The sequence below is a fragment of the Carassius gibelio genome, chromosome A23 (assembly GCF_023724105.1).
Source record: "Carassius gibelio isolate Cgi1373 ecotype wild population from Czech Republic chromosome A23, carGib1.2-hapl.c, whole genome shotgun sequence".
In the NCBI taxonomy this organism is placed as follows: domain Eukaryota; kingdom Metazoa; phylum Chordata; class Actinopteri; order Cypriniformes; family Cyprinidae; genus Carassius; species Carassius gibelio.
The window spans coordinates 3,075,461-3,089,529 of NC_068393.1; the positions used below are offsets into that span (position 1 = coordinate 3,075,461).

The 14,069-nt window shown below is 42.7% G+C and overlaps 1 protein-coding gene across 1 annotated transcript in view; it reads right to left on the reverse strand.

The window, feature by feature from the left end:
* Positions 1 to 332: 332 nt before the first annotated feature.
* Positions 333 to 14,069, reverse strand: part of LOC127944688 (structural maintenance of chromosomes protein 1A-like) — a 64,466-nt gene continuing 50,729 nt past the window's right edge. The window contains exons 18-26 of the mRNA XM_052540856.1: positions 13,796 to 13,941; positions 13,548 to 13,701; positions 7,319 to 7,432; positions 7,065 to 7,221; positions 5,491 to 5,645; positions 2,987 to 3,138; positions 2,835 to 2,904; positions 1,140 to 1,250; positions 333 to 857 (exon numbers count right to left, since the gene is read on the reverse strand). Of these exons, the coding sequence (XP_052396816.1) occupies positions 783 to 857; positions 1,140 to 1,250; positions 2,835 to 2,904; positions 2,987 to 3,138; positions 5,491 to 5,645; positions 7,065 to 7,221; positions 7,319 to 7,432; positions 13,548 to 13,701; positions 13,796 to 13,941 (1,134 nt within the window). The 3' untranslated portion in view covers positions 333 to 782. The remainder of the gene's footprint in view (positions 858 to 1,139; positions 1,251 to 2,834; positions 2,905 to 2,986; positions 3,139 to 5,490; positions 5,646 to 7,064; positions 7,222 to 7,318; positions 7,433 to 13,547; positions 13,702 to 13,795; positions 13,942 to 14,069) is intronic.

Sequence of the window (14,069 nt, forward strand, 5' to 3'; positions counted from 1 at the left end):
TACAGTACTTTCACACAAACTTGCCAATAGATTGAATATATAAAATATTTCAGAAGCTGCATCTGAAATGGTGTCTAACAAATTGTTGAATCCATTTTTTTAAGCCACTATTTTTAATTAGATTTAAATATTTAAACCACAACAGAATCTAAATCTAATTTATCCGTCACAAAGATCCATTATACACATTGTTAACTGCATTTTAATGTAACAGCATGTGCTTGTGTGACTTTATGAGCTCGACATATGCCCAGTTATATGCTGCATGTGTCTATTACAACATTAAGACCACAAAGCAGTTTATGATGAAGAATTCAAATGAGATATTCATGTGCAATATTACTGGGAAGCAAATTTTATTTTCCAAGAGAAAATTAGTTAAAACTTGTAATAAAAAGGACAAATACAGTCAATACAAAAGTGGTGATAAAACTTTACCAATCAACAAAAACAATGAGTTAAACTGCAGGTCTTAGTCATTACATAACCTCTATTGTAAAGTTTTACATTAAAAAGTTTTAAAGCCAATCATGCGGAGTTAAACATTTTAGAAAAGTCATACTAATATTGTTTGATTAAATTTATCAAAATTACATGATTTTCAAAAACACTAAACAAAAACACATTTTGACTTTAGAAGGTGTAAAAGGGGGAAAAAACTAAAAGAAAAACAATCATAATGATTATATTCAAATCTAGCAAGGGACAGTAATGTGTAATCTTTGAAACAAAACACTACAGAAACAAAACAGACAAATGTTTCTAGGTATCTGAATAATGTCTCATTCATTGGTATTGGCATCAGGGTACTGGGAGAGGTCAAAGGTCAGGACTTTACTGATGACACAGTCTCCTTGCTGTTAAGGAAAGGAAGACAATGAGTGACAAGCACATAAAGTCAAGTCACTTAAATTATACAGCGGTTTTCAAAAATACACACGGTTTCAAAGCAGCTTTACAGAATTCCATACTGTTCATGTACTGTTCTTGTATCATGTTAACTTCTTAATACCTTTAATTTCACATTAATATATCTGTATATAACATTAAACAATTTAGAGGTGGGTAGTAGTATTTAAACTAATGCCACTATATTTTACATCATAGTGAAGAACACAAGATGTTTGTGTGAATCTTACCTCTGGATAAACTCCGATCAGGGAGTCTGCTTTGGTGTAAAACTCCTCTTTGAGGGAGATAACTATAGCCTGGAAGTTCTGCTCTGACTGATCCTTGATGTAGTTTGCAACCTACACAAGACAACACACATGCACAGGACAATTTTCTATCATTATGACAGTATACAGTATGACTTGTTAATCTGTGTGCTTACCACTCAATTTCACCTCAGACTTTTTAGGTTATGACAATCAGGAGCTATGATTCTATCTTTGGTTAATGGTAATTAGCAAATGCACTGGTGCTCAGTTCACACAAACAATGATTCAGTCATTATTTTCTAACCCTTATGTCAATTCAAACCTATATGACCTGTATGATATTTTAAAGAAAGTCAATCTTTCGTTCATTATCTGGCTCGGCTCGGTGTTCATCTTCATTTCTCTCTTCACAGCAGTTTAGTCAGTGTACTGTTTGAGTACATGAATTACTCCGGGATATTGGTTTGTTTGAACTCAGAGGGAGTGTCAGCCACATTAAAAAAGTTGACAGCTTATTGTGGATTAATGCTTATTGGAGACGTGAACCATTTCAAACGATTCCGTTCGATTTGGTGAACTGGTTAAAGAAGATCCTGTTACATCGAGCGATTCGTTCGCAAACCGGATATCACTAAACTGCTGTGCTGTGAACACGCTCACAACAGATACGGAAGAGAAGACAATGATGAATAAAGTCGTAGTTTTTGCTATGTTTGGACCAAAATGTATTTTCGATGGTTCAAAAAATTCTAACTGACCCTCTGATGTCATATGGACTAACTACTTTGAAGATTTTTCTATTACCTTTCTGGACATGTACAGTATACCATACACACATTTTCAATGGAGGGACAGAAATCTCTCGGACTAAATCTAAAATATCTTAAACTGTGTTACCAAAGATAAAGGTAGGTCTTACGGGTTTGGAACGACATGAGGGGGAGTCATTAATGTTTGGTTTAAATGACACAGAACATCTAAAGTGAATTCTAATTTCATACTTACATCGCAGTCTATTCATTAATTAAAATAAAGTATAGTCAACCAAACATATAAAAGGTTACACTGGTTAGTTTAAATAAATAAAAACTCATTAATGCAAATTCTACAAATTCCTACGAGTCTGGGAATGACATAAAGGTGTTTATACATATACCGTATTTTCCGGACTATAAGTCACACTTTTTTTTCATAGTTTGGCTGGTCCTGCGACTTATAGTCAGGTGCGACTTCTTTATCAAAATTAATTTGACATGAACCGAGAGAAATGAACTAAGAGAAATGAACCAACAGTACAGCCGCGAGACGGTGCTATATGCTGCTCAGTCTATGCTACAGGAGAACTGGGCAGCACAGAGCGCCCTCTCGCGGCTGTAGCTGGTAATGTGAACTCTTGGTTCTTGGTTCTAAATAAATGTGACTTATAGTCCAGTGCGACTTATATAAGTTTTTTTCCTCGTCATGGCTTATTTTTGGACTGATGCGACTTATACTCAGGTGAAATTTATAGTCCGAAAAATATGGTACAATTTTTATTATTGGGTAAATCATTCTTTTACAATTATTTTTTTCTAAGAAGAATCAATAGATGTTGTTAAATGTACATCATATTGTAGTTACACTTAAGTGATTGTGTGTGACTTTTTTAAGCAGTCACCCTGGTGAAAAACAAACCTTGCCAATATTGGTATTGTCCAGGGCTGCATCAATCTCATCCAGCACAAAGAAGGGAGCTGGCTTATAGCTGTAGAGGTAAAGATATTGTGTCAGGAACTGCCTAATGAAGGGTGTGATTTGATATGAGAGTAAATATGTGCTGTACATACCTGTGAATGGCAAACAGTAATGCTAGAGCCGCCACAGTCTTTTCTCCTCCAGACAAGTTGTCCATGGGCCTGAATCGTTTGCCTGGGGCTACACAGTTATAGTTGATACCATCCAGATATGGCTCCTCTGGGTTCTCAGGGCCCAGAAACGCCTGACAAAACACACACATACACACACACACACACACACACACACACACACAGACACAATTATTATTATGTGCAAAAGCCACTCAAAAAAAAAAAAAAAAAAAGCTTTCTCACCCAAAATAAAGTGGTTTTAGTCTGGATAAAAAGCAACTAGCAGGACTGTAAAATGAATAGATGTGATTATGATCATTTGATAAATCCAAATGCTTCCATATTCATGATGCATTTGGATGTTAAACTAATATATATATATATATTTTTTTTTTTTTTTTTTTTACGTAAGCTAGATTTGTACTTTACACGGATTCGCACAAAGAAGTTTTTGCTTCACATAACAGCAGCGTGGAAGGGTATAAGGTCTATTTAAACTAACCAGTGTAACCTTTTATATGTTTGCTTGACTGTACTTTATTTTAATAATGAACAGACTGCGATGTAACTTTGAAATTAGAATTCACTTTAGATGTTCTGTGTCACTTATACCAAACACAAATGTTGCTGGTTGCTTTTTCAGTTAAATAGATTTTTATTTATCAAGTTGTATCTATTTCATTTAAATGTATATTTAAGTTTACATTTATGTTCCAACTGAATTTTAACCTGTGCTATATATTTAATACTTGGTCAGTTTCTTGATTTGCTTGGCTAACTTTGGATAAATATGTTATTTTAATACCGTGCAGTGCAGTGCACAAAATGATAATTCGAGAGATGGTTCATGTCAGTGTTCAATAAATTATGATATTAAGTTTAGAAATGTTGTGCATCCACTTACTGTTAGTGTGACATTTTAGCATGCAAATAAAGGGGAAAACTTCAAGATATCGGCCTTAAAATCAGCAGCTCATATCGGCTGACCCTGACCTCTAAACATTGGCATCGGTTATAGAAAAACCTGTATCGGCCGATCTCTATCCTGAACCCAAAATATATTTATTTTTTCCATAACGAATAGTCAAGAATATATATACTCATGTTTATGATCTTTGCTGAATAAAATGCTTCATTCTTTTTTTCGGAGGAAATCCAATAATAATGAAGGGAGACGTGAAAAACGGACATGTTTTCATATGGATTACTTTATCACAGAATATTTGTTTTCAGCAGCACTTGTTTAGTTTAAAAGTACACGTCAGGCTTTCTATAGATCTCTCTCTCATGTCTCTTCGTTGAGTATTCACTGTGTTACAGTTCATTTTAATGATGCGTGTCTAAATGAAGATCAGCGCAGACAAAGTCTGCAGACAGCACACCTTGTTTGTTATCTTTATTTTATAAGTGCACATAGTTTTGTTGTTCTTATGTCTGTATACAAAAAAGTAGACCCTTTACAGATTCGATTGATGTATTGCTCTTATCTGTATGATCAAAACTGAAAGTGTCATTTGAGTTCTTTTCGGGGTTATCAGGAGAAAATGCCTCAATGCCTATACACGTTAATCGACTTCAGAGGGTTAAGGTTGTGTAGTGGTTAAAGTTCATATAGCAGGTTAGAGACCCAGTGAGTCAATGTATAGAAAAATAATGTAGTATCTAGATTTAAAATCTTTAAAATCTTTAAATCTACTTAGAAATATGCTACTTGATGCTTCTAGAGGTGTTTTTGTGAGAAAATCTGAACAATGCCAAAACTGGAAGTGACATAATTCGAAAGAGTGCAGTAAAATTAAACAATAGAATAACAATAAAACACAATGACAGCATGGACTCTGGGGTTATACTCATATTACAGACTAATATCTGGCTTTATATACAATTATAAAACCGGCCAAGAGAGCAGGGAGATTATTCTAATAATGATTATTAATGTTTATCCGTGCCATTGATCCCGATGACCGAAAACTCGACTACAAATTACTTTGCTAAGAGGTCTTTGTGTTCGCGCAGAGAGAGAATGAGAATGGCTATTCATCAATTTTACTTCACAATAATATATATATATATATATATATATATATATATATATATATATATTTTTTTTTTTTTTTTTATGAAAAAAAAAAAAAAAAACCTCAACAGAGAGAACAAACTCCTCACAGATGTGTTTTTTTATTCACAATAAGACACAGAATACATAGAAAAACTGAATCTATAGGACTAATAGAGAATTACACTTTGTTTTTGTCACACCCTATTTCATAATTACTTTTAAAAGTAATTGTAGCCAAGTTACAGAGAAAAATTCATTTAGACTGTATTATAAATGTATATATATGTCGTTCCTACACAATTTTTCTACACATTGACTCACTGGGTCTCCAACCTGCTGTATGCACTTTAAGTACTTGTGAAGGAGGTGTATCCTTAGCTGCCTTTTTAAAGATGTGATTATTTGTTGATGTACTTTTAAGTACCTGGGCACTGCTGTTGCGGGACAGAGCTTTATATATCTCATCAATGTTGGTGGCCACAGACTCAAAGCAGGCGTTGAAACGGTCAAACCTCTCCTTCTTTATCTGTTCAAATGACTGCTTGGCTTTCTTCGCCCTCTTCCTGGCAGCTTCAAACTCTATGATGTTCAAACAAACAATAAAGACAGTTAATGAACATTAGGAATGCTGCAAACACAGACAAGCTGAGCGAGACAAGTGACAAGGTCCCACTCTATAAGGTTAAGCGTTTTAAAGGGATACTCAATAATGAAAACTGTCCCATAAATTACTCACCATCAAGCCATCCCAAACCCATTCTAAATCAGGTTTCATTGAAAATATCTTAATTTGTGTTTCAGAGTCAACCCTCTGGAGTCGATTAACGTGTAATAATTCCTTCATTTTCTCCTGATAACTCCGAAAAGAACTTAAATTACACTTTCAGTTTTAATCGTACAGATAAGAGCAATACATCAATCGAATCTGTAAAGGGTCTACTTTTTTTGTATACAGATATAATAACAAAACTTTGTGCACGTATAAAATAAAGATAACAAACAAGGTGTGCTATCTGCAGCCTTTGTCTGTACTGATCTTCATTTAAAAAAACGCGTCATTAAAATGAACTGTAACGCCGTGAATACTCAATGAAGTGACATGTCAACAAGCTTGACATGTCTACTTTTAAACTAAAAAAAAATTCTGTGATAAAGTAATCTATATGAAAACATGAGAAATGGATTTCCTCAGAAAAAAAAGAATGAAGCACTTTATTCAGCAGAGATCATAATCATGAGTAAGTCTCTTTTTATTTATTTATATTCTTGTACTAGTTTTCACATAACGTGTAAACATTTTACTAGTTAGACTTTTTTGATTTTTTTTTTCCAAACTATAATTCCTGACTAAATCTATAATCAATTACCATGAGATTAGATATAGATATTTATAAGAAACTGAAAAAAGCACAAATGTCAGGGCATGACAAAACATCTCCAGGCCCCAAAAATACCCTGAGACTCCAGAGGGTTAAACGGAAATCATGGGGGTAAGTACAGGGGCTGCTGGGTTAAATGCAGAGAATCAATTCCAAGTATGGGTTACCATACTTGGCAAATGTCACAACTTTCACTTAAAGAACAAAATGTAATTATTTTGTGAACTAACCCTTTAGTTCATTAAGTACACACATACTGAAGGGGAGAATTCAAATCTAAAATGTTTTCATAAGAATTTGTGTTGTGGGAGGGGAGAAAATATAATATTACTAGTATTATATACTAGCAATTCTGAACAAAAGCATGTTACATGTTGATGGTGGTTAGTGTAGCTCGGTTACGCACTAGATATGCTACCATTGTCCAGCTTCTGCTCTGTTAAATGTGCAGCCTAGGTACTGTCCGTTTCACTCAATCTACATAGTAGCATGCTGCAAAATTTATTCAAGACTCTTAAAACTATTTTTCACGTGAGATTTATTTTCTAAAAAAAATAAATCAGCTTTTATTCTCATGGCATGCATTTAAATTTTTTCATATAGGCAAGGAATGACTGACCGTCACTGGTCTCCTGGAATTTGTCTCTAACACTCTCTAGTTTCTCCATGGCTTTCATGTTGGGAGCACTGATTCTCTGCAGGATGCTCTGCTGCTCATTGAGTCTCTGATGCAATGTGTTCATCTCTGCCTTGATCTCCTCCTCTGACAGTGAGTCCTGCAAAGCATCAGTCACATCACATTCTCAACACACTATAACACTTGAGAGTAAACAGTAGTTTAATGATAGTGTAAAAGTGCAAGCACGGCTGTACTTTTAGGTCCTCTGACAAGCTGCTGTAGTCGATCTCGATAAGAGCTTCCTTGGCCAGGACGGTGCTAGATGTCTTCTGACTGCTGCTGAGGCTCTCCTCAGCCTGAGAACTGCCCTACAGCACAAACACAAGCAAGGATGTTAGGTGGGTTTATAAAATACCCTAGTAAAAAGTTGGTTGTCTTTAACATGATTAATTTCCACTTTGTAGAATGATCATGAAACTTTATATAAAAAAATGGTTTTATTTCATGAAAACTATAGAATGTGTTATTATAATAATGATAATTATAAGAAATACAATTTTCATTACTTTATCTTTTATATTTTAGATTATTTGCCTGGGATACATTTTTAAAAAGTTATGAACATACGCAGTTCATGGAGTAGTTGCCTTTTTCTGAGCTCCTCTCCTCTCCACTGACATTGCATATTGAATATTTATGTAATTTAAGTTCCGTCAATCCACTAAAGAGGCAATAATTATTTTTGGAGTGTTACTTTGTCAGTTGTTTTGAGTACCGAGTGCAATTTAAGTGTGTGGAGAGTGTGTGTGGCAGGGGGGGCGTGGTTTAGCGAAGTCTGCAGCGGGAGAGAGGATCAGGAGACGAGCGGTAAGTGAGTGGTTTGGGCAGAAATTATTATCACCTGTTTCTTGTTCTAGTAATTGGCGTGGAGAGGGTATAAAACGCCAGGGGAGACGGAAGCAAGAGAGAGAGAGTCGGACTGCTGGCGGAAGCCGAGACCGGAAACCGGAAGCCGGAAAGCGAAAGCTCCGAGTGAACGCAGCAAAATAGAAGTCACCATATGGTGTTAGAAAACCTTTGTTTTATTTTCATTAATAAATTGACGTCAGCAGTCCAGCCGACCCCTTGTCCTCTTCCTTACCCACACGAACTCACAACACTGGTGCCGAAACCCGGGAAGGAAGACGGACCGACGCCGCCGCCATGCAAAGCCCGTCCTCCACGCCGCTTGCGGACATCATCTCTTCCCTCGCGGTCCTCCACCGCGAGCAACACCAGGCGCTGCTGGATCTGAGGACCGATCAGGAGCGACGGTTCCAGGCCATCGTCCAGGCCCAGCAGGAGGACCGCGAGAGGTTCCGGGGCTGGTTCGATCGGGAGGTTCGCGCTGAGGCCGCCGGGCCGCCCGCCATGCACCTGCCACTGCACAAGATGGGGGCCCAGGATGATCCGGAGGCCTTCCTGGAACTTTTTGAGAAGGCAGCCGAGGCCTGCGGGTGGCCCCGGGAGCAGTGGCCGGTGCGCCTCATTCCCCTGCTCTCCGGCGAGGCCCAGGTGGCCGCACAACAACTTCCAGTGGCGAACCTCCTGGTCTTCGACGACCTGAAGAGGGCCATCCTTCAGCGGGTCGGCCGATCGCCCGAACAACACAGACAACGCTTCCGCTCCCTGGACTCGGGCGAGGCCGGCCGACCCTTTGCGTTGGCCCAACAGCTCCGGGACTCCTGCCGCAAGTGGCTACTGGCCAAGGGAAGCGACGTGGAGCGAGTCGTCGATCTGGTGGTGCTGGAGCAGTTCATCACTCGGCTCCCCAAGAAGACGGGTCCAGTGCCACCGCCCCGCGTCGCTGGAATCGGCCATCCACCTGGCGGAGGACCACATGGTGGCGTGCCCAGGGGTCGGCACACCCCCACCTACTAACTCTCTCTCCCCTTCTCTCTCTCCCCCTTCTCTCTCTCGCCCTGTCCCTCTCCCTAGGTCCCGTCCACCTGGCCCTCCTCGTGTCCCGCCCCGGGGGCGGAGCGGGACGGACCAAGGCCGTTTCGCGAATACAAGGGCCCCGCCCAGGGGGGCGGTCCTCGGCGCTGCGGGAGGGGACAGTACTTCCGTCTCCCCGCTCTCTCCACGCCAATTCCCCTCTCCACTCCCTGCCATTGGGGCGGCGGGTAGGTCTGGGCTGGCCTGTTGGCGTTGCGGGGACCCGGAGCATTTCGTGGACAGGTGTCCTGTGATGGAGGTGGAGATGATGGTCCGGGTCCCGGACGACCCACGGGCCACCCCCGGTCAGGCTGGCGAGTACCAAATACCCGTGAGTATCAAGGGGGGTACATATCCGGCCTTGGTGGATTCAGGATGTAACCAAACCTCGATCCATCAAAGCCTGGTTCAACCGGGGGCGTTGGATACAAGCCGCGTGGTTAAGGTGCGGTGTGTACACGGGGATGTGGTGGAATATCCGGTCGTCCCAATTTGGATTCAATTTCGGGGACAAAAACATAGTGTGGAGGTGGCGGTTAGTCCCCACCTCCGGCATCCAGTAATTTTGGGGACGAACTGGCCCGCGTTTACGGTTTTATTGGGGTCGTTATGTGCGGATGCCTCTTGGGGAAATAAGGCACGGAAGGAGACCGCGCGGGTGCAGGTGGGGGAAACTGAGCCAGGACCGCTGGGGCCGGCTTCAGGGGAACCGAGCGGAATCGGGAGACTAACTCTCTCGGAGCACGATGACTTTCCCCTGGAGCAGTCTCAGGATGAGACGCTAAAACATGCGTTCCAACAGGTCCGCACCATCGATGGCCAGCCTCTCCGACCGGCCCTTCCGCTCTCCTATCCCTATTTTGCCATCTTAAAAGACCGGTTGTATCGAGTGACCCAAGACGCTCAGACAAAAGTAAATACAACCCAGTTGTTAGTTCCAAAGAGCCGCAGGGAAATGCTTTTCCATGCAGCTCATTCTAATCCTATGGCGGGCCATTTGGGACAGGCAGCCACACTAAATCGCCTCATGACCCGATTCTTCTGGCCGGGCATTCATGACAACGTGCGCAGGTGGTGCGCGTCTTGTCCGGAATGTCAGTTGGTGAGCCCACCGGCCGCCCCAAAAGCGCCGTTGCGCCCTCTCCCATTAATGCAGGCCCCCTTCGAAAGAATTGGTATGGACCTCATCGGGCCATTAGAGCGATCGGCACGAGGACATCGCTTTGCATTAGTCATAGTTGATTATGCAACACGATATCCTGAAGCAGTGGCCCTCCGCAACATTTCCGCTAAAAGTGTTGCGGATGCCCTGTTTCGTCTTATCTCCCGGGTGGGGGTTCCGAAAGAAATCCTTACTGATCAAGGCACGGCGTTTATGTCACGTACGCTACGCGAACTATACGGATTGTTGGGCATTAAGTCGATTCGAACCAGCGTCTATCACCCACAAACGGACGGCCTGGTCGAACGATTTAATCGCACTCTTAAATCCATGATCCGTAAGTTCGTTCAGGAAGACGCCAAAAATTGGGATCGGTGGCTAGAGCCCTTGTTATTCGCTGTGCGAGAAGTCCCACAAGCCTCCACGGGGTTTTCCCCCTTCGAGCTTCTCTATGGACGCCAGCCCTGGGGGGTGCTTGACGTTCTGAGAGAAACTTGGGAGGAGGGACCATCTCAGGGCAAAAACGAAATTCAATACGTACTGGACTTGAGAACAAAACTCCACACATTGGGGCGGCTATCAAGGGAGAATTTGTTACAAGCCCAGGACCGCCAGAGTCGGCTGTATAACAGGGGAACTAGGTTACGCAAATTTGCACCGGGAGAGAAAGTACTTGTATTACTCCCAACGTCGAGCTCCAAATTATTGGCTAAGTGGCAGGGGCCGTTTGAGGTCGCACGCCAAGTCGGGGATCTCGATTATGAGGTAATACGGTCCGATAGGAACGGGTCGCATCAGGTTTACCATCTCAATCTCCTTAAAAAATGGAATGAGGCGGAATCAGTGATGTTGGCAACGGTGATTGGGGGGGAGGATGATCTCGGGCCAGAGGCGAATCTCAAACCACAATCCCTCGCCCTGGTGGAGATCACCTCTCGCCATGCCAACTCACTGATTTAACGAAGTTACAGGCAGATTTTGCCGATGTCTTTTCGCCCCTACCGGGCCGTACTAACCTCATTCAGCACCATATCGAGACCGAGCCGGGCGTGTTAGTTCGCAGCCGGCCGTATCGCTTACCTGAGCACAAGAAAAAAGTAGTTCAGGCTGAATTAGGCGCTATGCTTGACATGGGGGTAATAGAAGAGTCCAACAGTAACTGGGCGAGCCCGATAGTTTTAGTTCCGAAAACGGACCGGTCCGGTTCTGCGTGGATTATCGCAAGGTGAATGCTGTGTCGAAGTTCGACGCGTATCCAATGCCACGAGTTGCTTGATCGGTTAGGCACGGCTCGCTTTTATTCGACATTGGACTTAACGAAGGGTTATTGGCAGATCCCCTTGTCTCCATTATCCCGAGAGAAAACAGCTTTCACAACGCCGTTTGGTTTACACCAATTTGTTACCCTTCCCTTTGGCTTGTTCGGGGCGCCTGCAACCTTTCAGCGCCTCATGGATAGAATCTTGCGGCCCCATGCGGCATATGCGGCTGCCTACCTGGATGATATCATTATATTCAGTAATGATTGGCAGCGGCATATGCAGCATCTGAGGGCTGTTCTGAGGTCGCTGAGAGGAGCGGGCCTCACGGCCAACCCAAAGAAGTGTGCGATTGGGCGAGTGGAAGTAAGGTATCTGGGCTTCCACTTGGGGCATGGACAGGTGCGTCCCCAAATTGATAAGACAGCCGCTATTGCGACCTGCCCACGTCCCAAGACCAAAAAGGAGGTGAGGCAGTTCTTGGGGCTGGCGGGATATTACAGGCGGTTTATTCCCAATTATTCGGACCTCACCAGCCCCTTGACTGACCTCACTAAAAAGGAGGTGCCAGATACGGTCCAGTGGACGGAGCCGTGTCAACAGGCTTTTACCCAGGTCAAGGCTGCTCTATGTGGCGGGCCGTTATTACACTCTCCTGACTTTTCTCTCCCTTTTCTGTTGCAGACAGACGCGTCGGACAGGGGGCTGGGGGCGGTCCTGTCCCAGGAGATAGAGGGGGAGGAACGGCCGGTGCTGTACATTGGCCGCAAGCTCTCAAAGAGAGAGGCTAAGTACAGCACCATTGAAAAAGAGTGCCTGGCCATCAGGTGGGCCGTCCTCACCCTCCGCTATTATCTCCTGGGACGGGAGTTCACCCTCTGTTCGGACCACGCTCCGCTGCAGTGGCTCCACCGCATGAAGGATACCAACGCGCGGATCACTCGTTGGTATCTAGCTCTTCAGCCTTTTAAATTCAAGGTGGTCCACAGGCCGGGTGTTCAGATGGCGGTGGCTGACTTCCTCTCCAGAAATGGGGGGGGGGGGGGGGGGGGGGGCTGCAGGCCGGACGGCTCCCCGGCCTGAGTCGGGCGGTGGGGGTATGTGGCAGGGGGGGCGTGGTTTAGCGAAGTCTGCAGCGGGAAAGAGGATCAGGAGACGAGCGGTAAGTGAGTGGTTTGGGCAGAAATTATTATCACCTGTTTCTTGTTCTAGTAATTGGCGTGGAGAGGGTATAAAACGCCAGGGGAGACGGAAGCAAGAGAGAGAGAGTCGGACTGCTGGCGGAAGCCGAGACCGGAAACCGGAAGCCGGAAAGCGAAAGCTCCGAGTGAACGCAGCATAATAGAAGTCACCATATGGTGTTAGAAAACCTTTGTTTTATTTTCATTAATAAATTGACGTCAGCAGTCCAGCCGACCCCTTGTCCTCTTCCTTACCCACACGAACTCACAACACTGTGTTTTGTCACTTTGTTGTTCTTGCAAATAAAACACTGACACAATTATAAACAAGTACATTAATATTCACAATAACATCGGTTGATTGAATAATTCAGTAAATATAATTCCTTTATTTACCTTTGTAAAGAAATCTGATTGCTCACTGCTGTCTTTACCAAGGACACCTGTGTTGGCCACCAGCTAAACTAAAGGGAGGGGTAAGCGGGGGACTGAGCCTTTGGCTGCAATTCACATCTCACCGCTAGATGCAGCTAAAATTTACACACTGCAACTTTAAGTAGTGTTAAGAGGTCATATTGCAAATGAATCTTTTTTTATGAGGGAGAAATTTGGCTCATACCCTTAAGGTGGAAATTTCAACAAACTAAAAATTATCTGTAGGGTACTTTGGGATAAATACACACTCTGGCGACATCCAAGAACAATTTAAAATATTTTATCATTGCATTGTATGGCACCTTTAAAGTTCAAAATTACAAATAGTATCTACATAACTAATTTCAAGCTTAAATTTTATATTAAAATAATTTTAAGCCTATGAAAACACAAACTCAGTCAAGTGTCCAAACTTCTGATTGGTGGTTCATGAGTTTGAGAGATTATGCTGTCAAGGCCTGCCACACACCTCTTCCTGGCTGATGTCATCCATAGTTCCTGATCGGAGGGGAAGTCTGATGTCCTGCATCTTACAAGCCTGCAGTAGATTGTGTCTGTCACTACGTTTTTGCTCCAGCTTGGTCTCAATGGCTGTAACCTCCTTCTGCAGCTGCGTCAACTCCCTAGCCAAACACAAACATTTTTCCTCACATCATCATACTCATTTTCTCGAAAAATATCCATGCATGTCTAGAATTAAAAAATGAAAGTTCTCACTTGTTGGCACCCCCCAGTTTCTTGCGGATCTCCTCCATGTCATGATTTTTATCATTAACCTCAGATTTCTTGGCCAGGTGCTGGTTTTTCAGATCCTGCAGCTGTGCCATGGTTTCATCAATGATCTTCATGTTCCTTTGCTCTTCCTGTTAAAAAATATTAAATGAAATTCAATGAGATCAAACATTATTTCTATGCTTAATAGAGAGTATCATTATGATAGTACCGTATTTTTCGGACTATAAGTCGCACCTGACTATAAGTCACAGGACCA